The 13,022-nt window shown below is 37.5% G+C and overlaps 1 protein-coding gene across 2 annotated transcripts; it reads left to right on the top strand.

Moving 5' to 3' along the window:
• The first annotated feature begins 201 nt into the window (after positions 1 to 201).
• b4galt4 (UDP-Gal:betaGlcNAc beta 1,4- galactosyltransferase, polypeptide 4) lies at positions 202 to 8,168 on the top strand. 2 transcript variants are annotated; one of them, XM_063487856.1, is made up of 7 exons: positions 202 to 278; positions 1,539 to 2,086; positions 2,272 to 2,504; positions 4,332 to 4,519; positions 4,675 to 4,797; positions 4,893 to 4,997; positions 5,077 to 8,168. In XM_063487856.1, exons 2-7 carry the CDS (start codon positions 1,825 to 1,827, stop codon positions 5,210 to 5,212), a joined length of 1,047 nt encoding a protein of 348 aa, XP_063343926.1. In that variant the 5' UTR covers positions 202 to 278; positions 1,539 to 1,824; the 3' UTR covers positions 5,213 to 8,168. The 2 variants fall into 2 exon arrangements, with proteins under 2 accessions (XP_063343926.1, XP_063343925.1); XM_063487855.1 differs by lacking the exon at positions 202 to 278 and adding an exon at positions 286 to 539.
• The last annotated feature ends 4,854 nt before the right edge of the window (positions 8,169 to 13,022 follow it).

The following is a 13,022-nucleotide window of genomic DNA, read 5'->3' as shown; positions in this document are numbered from 1 at the left end:
CAACTCGCAGACTTTCTGCCTCAACAGAAAAACGGCGCTTATGAGGCATAAACAAATAATACAAAAAGCAGAAATGAAAGAACATTTACTCATAATAAATAATATAACCGTTAAACCCCCCGCCCCCCCGAGGTCTCTTCAATGTCGAAAAGGTAAAACTTTATTATGAAATGCGTGGAACGGAAGTCCTTACTAATTTACGTTTATTTGACAGGTGGGGTTGTAGACGGGCTAATTATAGCGACGTTGTAGTCTATGAAAGGCTACTTAAGTATCAGGTAAGGAAATTAGTGTTTTGCGCTAAATTGAAATAAGGCCAGACTGTACTCGGCTTCCAAGACACGTGTCTCTTTTAATGCTAATGTTTTATTTTTAATAACCGTTATATCCGCATTCGTCAGCTAGCTAGCAGGTAAGCTGTAACTACAGGTGGAGTTTATGTGAGGGCATCAACGTATAAGTTGTGAGCTTCTGTAGTCATAAAAAGGACTGCAGTCAAAAGAGAGAGGAGCTGGCACCGGTATAAGGAAAACACAAAGGTACTGTTCGTTGATCTGCACCTCGTGTTATGGACGAACTAGTCGACGTTAGCTTGACTGTGTTCTCAAAATTAACTCAGAGAAATCTTACTAAAAATGGCAGAACATTAATATTTAAATTGTAAAACGCTTTCCTGCTAACGATCCTGCTAGCATCCCAAGAGAGGACAACCATGCTAGCAATAGCATAATGGCTTTCATGTGTTTTGTTTGTCGCTGGTTGTGAGTTAAAAAAAATTATCATAATAATGATAACGGAAAAAAGAGTTAGCGTTAATTGTTATGTCAGCTGATGGCATCTATGTTTGATTTGATGGAGCGAGTGTATTATTATAGTAGTATGTCAATGAAACTGGAGTGTTACTCTGCTTTACATGTTTTTGGTTTAAATAGGAGACCTGGGGGAAAAAAAGCCCATTCATTAATCTCCTCTGTAATGGACATTTGTTTTTGGTCTATGTCTTTTGACTTATTTGAGCTACCCTACTAAATCCTGATGTACTCAATGGAGGGCATCCAGGGCTTTCAGTTGGTCTCTCATGTGTTTGGGTGGGCTCTTTTAGTTCGAAAGAGGAAGGAAATCACAAAAAAGGTTCAGCTTTTTTTTTCTCGGTTCTCAGGAGGACCTAAAGAAAATTACTGCTATTAACAAGCAGTCGACAGTTTTGATCAACTTATCAGCTGTTTCTATATCTTCGGGCATTTTCTGTTTTTGAAACGGGATAGTTTGTTTTATTATGCAGTCATTTTCTGTAATGAATACTTTACCAGCGAAACTACCATATGAGCAATAATCTGCTCAAATGGTAGTACAGGTTCAGAAAGTAGACGCATCAGTTCAAGTAACACGGTAAACTACTTCCTTAATGTGGCTTTTCCTGCTAATGTGTCACATATTGTTAGCTAAAACCTGCCCTCAAAATGTGTTGCATGTTTCCAAGCAAAAACACACCATTTTTTTGGTTCTAACATTTTTATTTTCTGTTCATCTATTCCCAGTTGGTGGAGTGCCCAAGCTTATGGCCGCCCCCCGCCTAAAAGTGGATTTTTCTGATTCACCAATGGAATTTCACAAATAAGTGCTTGCTCTATATTATAGTGATTATAATAATTAGTTTCTATATAGTCAAGGAGCATGTCTCATCAGCATGGGATGTCTGGTCAGCGAATCTATGGCTGTCACTGTTTTTGCTGAAACGTTCTTTGTGAAAGAAGTAGCGTAAACTATAGCTTAAAAAATCTACATTCACTTTTTCTGCCTTCACATCAGCAAAGTCACATAGCCATGGGCTATTGTTCAAGTGCGAGGAAGATTTCACGCAAGAGCAAGTACGTCATACTGCTGATTCTTGTGCTGTCAGTACTGGCATGGATAGCAATATTTTCAAGAGAGATGGTGAAACCTATCTGGCATTACCCCGGCACTCAACAAACTCATGTCAAAGAAGAGAGTCAGAGGAACGAGGTCGACTTGCAGATAGAAGCAGCTAATGAAATAAATACCCCACCACAAAAAACCAAGTGCCCTCGGGTGTCACCATTGCTGAGTAAGTATAGAACAAAATGCTATCTAGATGCCTTTGTATAGATGAAAGAACTACCATGTAACTCAAGGAATCCATCAATCAACCCTTTCTCTCAAACATGTCATGTCATGTTGTCATGTTAACAAGTGTTTAATACACATTAAAACAAATGTTCACTGTTAAACATGTGAATGTTGTTCCTCTAGTGGGGGCTGTGAAACTGTCCTTTGAGTCCTCTCTGAAACTGAAGGATGTAGAGAAAGACAACAAAGAAGTAAATGAAGGCGAGTATGAGCCCTTGTATTGCACAGCGAGGCAAAGCGTAGCAATCCTCATCCCTCATCGCAACCGAGAGCGACACCTCCTCTACCTCCTGCATCACTTGCACCCCTTCTTGCAGAGACAGCAACTACACTATGCCATTTATGTCATCCAGCAGGTATTTGTCACCTTTGTGCACAGCTTTTATATAAGGTCATGCTAATTCAGTTCTTATGCTTGTAGAACAGACATTTCTTGGTTATTTTGCATAAAGCTGTTGAAACTTTCCGGTTACATACATAGTGTTTCTTTGTAACAATATAAACATTACTAGGAAAAATATAACCGGTAACACTGAAGGAACTGTGTTCCGAAAAGCCAACAGGCAACAGTTCACACTCTTACATGATCTAATACTTTTATTTGGAGTTAACTTTAATTTAGCTCTTGAACTTAACTGGCAGAGTGATTCTTAAACTGCCTCTGCTCAGCTCTGCTGAGAATCATTAAAGCCATGGCTGAGACTTCCAGTCAATCACTCACAATCAATCACATTATTATAGAATTCAAAATCTTATTTGGCTTTCATATGTACCTATTTTCAGTGATATCCACTTTTAATAGCAAGAAACTAACTGGCCATATTATTCTTTTTTTTCCCCCCCTCTTTCTGCCATATTTTTCAAGTAACCTATATTTTTGTCAACAGCATAATTAAACTGGAAATTCTGTTTTTGATGTGCCAGCCGAATGGCCCCATGTGCCCATCCCAATGAAAAAATACTAGGGGCACCCCTGCTAGTAAAGTACTAGAATTTCAATCACTAAAACTGAAGCACAAACCTCTTGGACAGTCAGTACCACAAGGCAAGCTGTAGTGTTTGTTAACTGATTCCATTAAAAGTCCTCCAAAAGGGACTGGCATCTTGACATAGATTTGGTGGGGGTGTCTGCATGTATGTAGTGACTGCAAACAGGAAAAGCAAGTATGTCAGATTTGATCTGTTCTCTCATGTCTCCAACGTTTCTTACAGATGTTTCCAGATGTTAAGAATAAGTAAAGATGTTAATCTTATCAATGCTAATAATAGTTCGCTGTCCAACTTAATAGCCCCACTCAGGCCATAAAATTTTAATTCACTATGTATGGGGTTTTTCTTTTTTTCTTTTTTTTATATGATTGAGTTCGAGCTGGAGTTGGGCAGCACAGTGGTTAACACTGTTGCCTCACAACATGAAGGCCCTCAATTCAAACCACCATCTGGCCGGGGCCTTTATGAGCAAAGTTTCTGTTGTTCAGCCTAACACTAACCCTCTGTGTTCCAGCTTCCTCTCACACTCCACAGTTAGTGGGGTCAGGTGAATTGGTGTTTCTAATTTAATCACAGATTTGAATGTGGGTGTGACTGGTTATGTCTCTCTATGATAGCCCTGCATCAGACTGCCGACCTGTCCAGTAAAGTACCCTGCCTCTTGCTCTATGGTAGCTGGGAATAGACTCCAGCCCCCCTGGATCACTGTATTTGATATGCGGAGGAAAGTGGATGGATGGAGTTATTTGAGTTAGTCAGTGAATTATTGTAGCCCTAGATATGAAATGAATTCACCCACCTTACGGTTTCTGTACAGGAGGAACCCAAAACTGGAATTTTTTTTTTTTTTAAGTCTCAGAGGTTTTCCCAAAATAGGCTGATTATTCATTACTAATAGCTATAATAGGCTTTCAGTAATGAATAACCTTTTTCTTGATAAAGCAAGATATGCAGTGATATGCAAGATTATTATTTCTGCTTACACAAACAAGCAGCATTAAGTCATACTTTGTCCCTAATCACTTTTACATGTAAAAGCCTTTTTTTTCTTTGCAGTGAGTAATGCAGCCCATCACATACACCTGGAGAACACAGACATCTGCAACGAGCTCTGAACTTTCCACAGTGTCTTGCATGTTGTAATCTTTGTACGTTCTTCTTCTTTTTTTTTCTTTCTTTTTTTTTTTTTAAAGGCTGGTGATGTAACTTTTAATCGTGCCAAGTTATTAAATATTGGATACTTGGAGGCACTAAAAGACTACAACTGGGATTGCTTCATCTTCCATGATGTGGACCTGGTACCTGAAAATGATCATAATTTATATGTTTGTGACACGCAGCCCAAACACTTGGTGGTTGGCCGCAATGTAACAGGATACAGGTAAGAATGACTAAGAGGATATTTACTGTAAGTCATGAAAAGTCATGGAAAAAAGCAATGCTTTCTTTTTCCACATGTGCCATTCTCTTTCCTATGATGATACATTCAGAGGTTTTATTGTCTTTCATTTTTTTCTCATGTTTGTTCACTTTCAGGCTGCGTTATAAAGGCTACTTTGGAGGAGTCACTGCCTTGAGCAGAGACCAGTTTTTTAAAGTGAATGGGTTTTCAAATGCATACTGGGGCTGGGGTGGAGAAGATGATGACCTTCGCATCAGGTGAGGCATGAATAAGTGAAAACATGACCACATTACATTTTAAACATTGCTAGTAATACGTATTCATTCAGCATGCGTGTTTTTGTCTCATGCAGGGTTGAGCTACAGAAAATGAAGATCGTTCGGCCGCCCTCTGACGTAGCTCGCTACACAATGGTGTTTCACAAACGAGACAGTGGCAATGAAGTAAACCGGGACAGGTCAGTAGTGTAGAGATGGCAATAACGTGTGCGTAGCGTGTTACAGGTCATTTCATAGTATGGATTTTGTGCTTTTCAGGATGAGGTTGTTGGGTCGAACACCGCAGTCATGGAGGAAAGATGGACTCAACAGCTGCTCATATAAGACTTTATCAGTTGAGAGGAGGCCTCTCTATGTAAATGTTACTGTGGACATTGGCAAGCCATTAAGTTGAAATCTTAAATAGAAAGCCTTCCTGTGACCAAAAAATACTTTGCTATATTTACAGACAACAGAGTGCAGGAAAACTGCTACACATGCAGAAGACAATATGTTGAGCTTGCAAAATGCACATTGTTTTGATTTAGTTTAAATACTAGAATCAAATTAAACCAGCAGCTGCGTTCAGAGTTAGCTGAAACATTTGAGTTGCGTCCAATCTTCATGGTGTTACCAGCATGCAAAAAACCAAAAGATTTTTCTGACAAGGAAAGTTTAGCTTTTGTCAAAGTATCCAAATCCCTCATTTGAAATTGTCTAAACCATTTAAAAAGTCATATATGATAGTTAAAATCAGTGCACATTTTTCTTTCTCCATTTAAATAATCTTTGTGCCTTACAATGGCTAACTACACATTTTCCTCATCAACCTTTATGTCGTTATCTACTATAAATATGCAACTTAGTCCCGACCCCGGCATTTCACAGTTGGCTGCTAGGTTGGCAGTTGGCTAACTCTTGATTTATGAGCATTCCTCAACTCTGCTCTTGTAAGAGACCCGACTCAGGTCCACACCTCTACAGTCTGTCATGTTAAGAAGCAGAGTAAAAACAAATGCTTAGGGGAGAGAAAATATCATGGCGGACATCAGTATTGACAGTGCCAGGAGCACACTGGATAACTGCTTGGTTCTGGTTAAAGTAAACTAAACTGTGTAGATGGATTAACAGTCATTGAGATATTTATTACACATTTATTACATGTAATAAGTTCCCATCAATTCGAGAAACACTTTCTTCACCTGTCTGGCCTACCCTCTGCTTTATCCGTGTCTCTGTAATACAAGCCGAGCTCAGCAGAGACACGTACACAGTGCAACAGTGGAGAGGAGGGGCGCAATTAAAGTAAACTGAAACAAGCTCCCACAGAAAACAAACTGATGGCTTATAATGTGCTGCTACTGCTGGATAAACCTCTTTTCTTATCTGCAGCTCTGCCTCACCCTACCTGGCAATTTCAAATATTTTGATAGGGCTTCAGCTGCCAAACATTGATTAATTTACGCTCCTGCCTTAACATTTGTTAACAGCATGTATCTTGTGTGTTTTTATTATGAGTGCAATATCATATAACTCTTCCTACAGTTACAGTTTGGCAGTTATGATTGTTATGATTTTTTGACATGCATCTCGATCTAACACCTCTTAGATGTTTGCTTCTGTTTTTCCGCTCCACTAACACAGCATGTCACAGCATATTTTCCCCCAGCTTTAACTTTAACTTGAGCAACTGGCTCATAAGTCAGATAACTGAGACGACATCTGACACAGTTAATGTTCAAGTCTGATGGCAGTTGAGAATTGGATTATGAATGTAATGTGCACTAAAGCTGTATTATTAATTTTGATACATCCCCAAACTACAAAATAGCTTAAATTACTACTTAAAAAGTAATTTAAATACAAAAGCACAAAGTGCCTAATAAACAGCACACATTTAAATCATCATTTAGTTGTTTATAGATAAATTACACCTGTATTTATGGGATTCAACACTTGGTTTCTCACTTTTCTAGCAAAAACAAGGACATGTTTGGAATATTAGTAAAATCACAGTAATCATAGTAATGATGCTATCTAAGGTCTTCCTTATTCTACATTTGGCAGCAGTATTCTAGCGTTTGTATGCTTTTTTTTATGCTTGCTTTGTTCAGTGAGTGGTAAACAACCACTTTAAGTTCAGCATGATAATCGTCTTTTTCACCACTACTACATCAGATTAAGCAGAAAGATTAAAATCTCATGCAATAATAATATATAAAGGATTCCATTCAGATGTTATTTTGAAAATGAAAGGACTTAAGAGTTAGGAGTTAGGGAAAAAAACAGGGTGATGTAATAAAGGAATTCAAAGAGTTAATTATACCAGTCATTATGAAAACAAGTATAGGACAGTAAGCTGCCTTATTATCACGATTGCTATTGATGAAACCTGTGCACACCATAATACTGTGAATATTGGTCAATTAGAAGGTCAACTATGCTTAAGTTGTGTTTTTAGTGCACACTGTAAGCTCCTCTAGGATCACAGTAAATGATCCTACATTAAAATTGCTATAAAAAACAGCTTTGCTGCATTAATACACACAACTACAAAATTAGCCCCATGAGCCATGTTTTCTGATGCAGCGTGGTTCTTATAACGACTAACATGCTTGATTTTTATCTAGTAGAAAATGTTGGGTGGTGGATTATTTATTATTATTATTTACTGGCATCTCAGACTGGAGCAAATTGCATACGTGCTTTGATCACTGCATTGTTTGATATACAAATTTGTCATATGTTTTTATTTTAATGCAAGGTAGTATAGCTGTTAACTTGCTATTAAGATATGTTCTTATTTGTATCTTTTTCAATGAGCAATATTAGTAACTATACTGGGATATAGATTACTTCTGCTGTTACACGATTGTGAGTTACAGGTCACAATGAATTTTGTGTGTGTGTGTGTGTGTGTGTGAATTCTTGCACTGTTGATGAACCAACTACTCTTTAAATCTGCAGTGTGTTGTAGCCATTATGAATACAAGTTCTCTGTGCTGGTGGCCATACTGTCTGTTATTGTAGTTCTATTTCCACTCCTTGATGAATGTTATGTTTGTTTGTTTGTTTGTTTTTATATGTACTGTGGTTTTAAATCTTTTATTTTATATGACTGAAACATTTGAAGTAGTTACATTTTCAACTGTAACTTCTTGATCAGGACTGACAAAATCATGTTGTGATATTGTAGCATTAAGAACCTTAAACTTAAATTCTCTCGAATTCAGTTTATACTTTGAAATTCAAAGTAGTTTTATTGTGTAGTTTTTGTGTTTAGAATATTTTGTTTTTGTTTTGGATTATGGGATTTCTGAAGAAGAAAAGGGATACAATTTGATTGACTTGAAATGGTATTTTCTCTTTAGGCAACGTAATAAAAATATTTTCTCTTATGAACAGTCTTATGATTATGTGTTTCAGTGTTTAAAATACAGTTTGGGATCATCTTGTACAATATACTGTATTGTTTAATTTATGGGGAAAAAGGTATTTCTCTGTTTTAATATAAAAAATACAGTCTGGCTAAACTAATAATACAAAACCAGTTTTCTCATCTTTACTGAAAACACTATTTTATCATTTACTGGAAAAATTATAAAACCTTTACATTAATGAGTTGTTTATTTCCAAAAAAGGAGGTGTGTCAAATAAGGGTGTGAGAGTGGAGGTATGGGTTATAGGCAAGTTACTCTAAATGGAGCAATAAAAAACAAAACAAAAAACTGTCTGCTTGGAAAGCCAGAAGGAAAGAGTGATTCATTTATCATAACTTAGAAATTATGTCAATATTTTTTTTATGGTAATTCTATTTTAATGAAGAGAGAGAGAGAATATCAAATCCCCCCCCAAAATTACAAGGTTATGAAAAGATTTCCAGAAGGACACATCCCACCCAGCATGCACCTATTCCAGGAAGGCAGTACAATACAATAAAAGCTAAAACAAACAGACTGGGAAAAAAGTACATTTGCCAGGGCTGTTACAATAGTAAGTAAACAATTAATGAACATCCGTTTGTCCCCCTTCCACTAACCTGTTCAATCAACAATTACTCAAACACGCATGCATTTATTTATATTTTTATGTTGTATTTATTAGATACTCTTGATTTGTGTGCATGGGATGAAAGATTCTGAGTTGTGTCATTGAGTAAAATAAGCATTTGATTCCCTACAACTTAGCTAGAATTATGGCTCCCCCACATTGCCACACAGAATACAATCAATCAATCACAATACTTCTGATCTCAACTTAACTTATGTTTATAAAGCACAGCTTCCTATAGAATCAGTTTATTCCAGTTCAAACTCAATCTTCATGGGTAAGGCCAAAGAGCTCATGAGATCATGGAGTGGCCAGGCCAGTCTGCAGACCTCAGTCCCATAGAAAATCTGTGGAGGAAGCTGAAGCTTGGCTAAGAAAACTAAAGGATTTAGAGTTTCTGTAAAGAGAAGTAGACCAAAATCCTTCCTGAAATGTGTGCAGACCTGGTGACCAACTTATAACTTCTATGTATTGTTTTTTCTGGATTTTTGGTTGGTTTAGTTGATTTGGTTTATTTCTTTTTCTTGCCATTAAAATTAAACTAATACAAAATTAGAGACTGTTTATTTCTTTGAGCAAACTTACAAATTCACCAGGGGATCAAATAATTATTTCCCGCACTGTAAATATGCACAAAGCTGGAAAAGACTTCAAAGGCACGTCTGGAGGACAGAGTGTTTATCAGTTTCACAAAAAGACAAATTATGTACAAATGAAGGGAACTCGGGCCTGCTCTAAATTATTTAGTAACAACAGTCTGCAAAGATCTCATGAAGTGCACGCCATGCACATTTGAGAGAACTGAAAAGCTGAACCTGAGGATAACAGGAAAAACAACTGTGGAAAATAATTTCCCAAAAGCAAGTGTTCATCTGCAGCTCATCTCAGAGGACGAAGGAAGGAAGTTTTGCTTTTTGGAAATGATTTCTAACATTGTATCTGGAGGAAAAGTGCACTGCACATCAACACAAAGTACCAAAATGTCCTTGTTTGGGCCTCTTGTGATTACCACAGGACCCTGATCTTATGCACTTGTTAAAAAAAAAAAAAATTGGAACGGTCAAGTCAAAGTACTATTAGGCACTTAATGTTCATAATTAATAAGAAGGTAAAGAAAATGCAGGTTATTGCTACTAGAGGTCTGTGAGTTACCAGAATCACTGCCCTACACAGTGAACGGTTACTGAATGTGTTCAGTAAAGACGTGCAATGTCCAGCTGTTTGTGACGCATTCAATTTTGAACATATCTATGCATATTTGTTGTAACTGTGCACTACATAAGAAGCACAACCTCACTGTGCAACTTGCTGTAGTGCAAACATTTGACCAGAGGAGGGCGTGGAGAGCACAACTTCCAGTTTAAAGAGGACATCTCAAGGTATTTAAGAAAATTGCATTTATTGCCAGACAACTGGGACAACAGTGGCCTCAATTCATTATAATAATAATAACAGGATTAAGTATTTTGGCTGTGCAAAGACACACAGCCAGACATGGAACATAACAATAAAAGAAAACAAAACAATAAAACAATAAATGATCTTTCTTGATGTTCAAATAATGTAAACTTATATCTTATTTTTAGGATTCTAATATTCCTGCTTAGTTAGAAAACATGGCCTAATCAGGTTTGGGATGAATAGGCTATGCAAACAAAGAGTTAGACTCTCTGTTGATATAGTTTAAACAAATTGACATAGCACCTCACGCCTATTTAAATCACTAAAGCCAACATAGCCACTTGTCTCGCATCAAATACAGCTGAAATATCAATCTTCTGTCTTGAAAACCTTATATCCTCATGCAAAATCAACAGTTTTTTGTATATGTAAAGAACATTTTCTCCCTAGTTGTGTCATTTCCCTTCTTCCACATTTAGCTGGAGCCAAATTGTGCTGCAGATCTACCAAGGCATTGCATCACTCTGGGAACATGGAGAACTTGTCCTAAAAGACTCAAAGTAAGGACAAGAATAACTCCTTATTAGTCGCACACACAATGAAATGGTCTCTTAGCATAGACACTTTTTTATTATTAACCAGTGCAAAGAAAGAGCGGGATGTCTGAGGCTTTGTATGAACAGCATGATGTCATCTCCTCTTCCTATGGTGCAGAATGAAAGCTTTGTCTTGCTGAGGCCAAGCTTGGTCATGTAGCTCACATGTGACATTCACAAAACACTCACAAAAATATCAACTCTGCAAGCTGTGATGTACTCAACAAACCACACAGTTCAGATATTTAAAAAAAGGTCCACAGCTACCTACAGTGTGTACCTCGTTGTTCTTGCTTTTAAATACTATATCGCTTGTGTAAGAGCTCCTTTGTCAGATGTTCTCATCTCTATTTGTAGCAGAACAGTCATTTAAGTATGTGGAAGTTTCCTCTTGTTGCTCCAGTTGTTTCAAACTGTTCAGTTACACAGGTCAGATGAGTTGAATCTGAATTTTGTGTGTGTGTGTAGGTGTGTTTGTGCCTGAATGTCAGTATCAGCCACGTCTGTTTAGAACAAATAGATCCTGGGAAAAGGATTCCTTGTTTTCATAAATACGTAGAAGTGAGAACAGATGGATGGATTAAGAAAATGTTCTCAGAGGGGGAAAAAAAGAAAGACATGGAAACTGGCATTTTTGACAGCTGTAGTAAAAAGTGGTGGTTAATATTTTATAGAAACAAAGGATTATTTGTATGTAAAGAATCCACATAGAATCATCACCCAAGTCTGCCGTTTTCTCTCTGCTCTACTGAGAATTCGAGCTTCTGTCAACTCATTGTTTTGGTTTTCCGGCCTGTTATTTTACTTTGGTTCACTCACACTGCTCGTGTTAGCGACTGGGCGGGAGGCAGACAATGTCAGCAATGAGCTGGTAAACAGAGCCGAGCATTTAACAGCTAAGGAGCCAGATATTTCCCCAGGGAGCAGGAGGAGGCCAGAACACAGCTAAAAGAAGCATGATTATTAGACTTATTAGGCTTAAGTCATGGGGTGGACAAAAAGCAAAACTCTAGATTAATGCTAACATTACTACATATCTCCTAGACGTGTAAAAGGCAGCACTACTCCCTATCTGGTTTACCATTAAAAAGTGATACCAGGTTTATGTTTTTAATGTTTGGTTTGCAGCTTTGTTCCTGCTGCCTGACAGTGGACACATTAGCTTTTTATTTCTGTATAGGAAAAAGTTGCTTTTACTCCAAATCAGTTTTTCAAGTTATGTAAGGCTGGTTTAACATGCTCTTTGGTGTCTGCATATGCATGTTTTTCTGGCAGGAGTAAATGGTTTTAATTCGATAAATGTCTACAGTTAATAAATCACTGCACTCGGTGGTTTGTCAGGGGGAATCGGCGATTATGTCCAAAAAATGTCACTTCATGGAAAATTCAGTTTTTTACGGCTTTAAAATTCCAAGCCTCATTTGTGGAATATGTTTCTTGGGGTCTGTAATTTTCCCTGTTAAACCGTCAGAGTTCCACAACGCTCAAGAATACACTCACTGGCCATTTTATTAGGTATAATCATATCACAGCGACTCAACGCTTTAAGGCATGTAGTCATGGTCAAGATGATTTGCTGTAGTTTACACCGAGCATCAGAATGGGGTAGCAGCTGATTTCAGTCATTTTGAACATAGAATGGTTGTTGTACAAATCGCTGATCTGGTATTTTGTCCCACATAGTCACCTCTATGGGTTACAGAGAATAGTCTGAAAAACAAGAAATTGTGGATTTAGAGTTCGTAATGATGTCAGTGGTGTAGTGGTCTATGGGCCTCTTAGTAACAACTGAGCATAAACACCACAGCCTACCTGAATATTATGCTGACCATGCCCATACCTTTATGGCTACAGCGTACTCATCTTCTGATGTCTTGAGAGAGGCAGGAGATTCACCTCATTGATGTACAGCTGACAAATCTGCAATAACTGTGTGATACTGTCATATTTATACGGACAAAAACCTCCTTAGGAATGTTTCCATGAAAAATTAAGGCAGTTCTAAAAGCAAAAGTAGGGCCCAACCCAGTACAATATAAGGTGTACCTTATATTGTGGCAGGTGAATGTATAGACTCACTATTTATGGAGTTGGGCATAATGACCCCCTGCAATTGTGTTTGTATTACATGGAAAATATTACATAGAAATCATTTACATTCTATAACTAACACGATTC

Source organism: Pelmatolapia mariae, linkage group LG10_11 (genome assembly GCF_036321145.2).
Source record: "Pelmatolapia mariae isolate MD_Pm_ZW linkage group LG10_11, Pm_UMD_F_2, whole genome shotgun sequence".
Taxonomy (NCBI): domain Eukaryota; kingdom Metazoa; phylum Chordata; class Actinopteri; order Cichliformes; family Cichlidae; genus Pelmatolapia; species Pelmatolapia mariae.
This window is presented reverse-complemented; position numbering and strand designations above follow the sequence as displayed.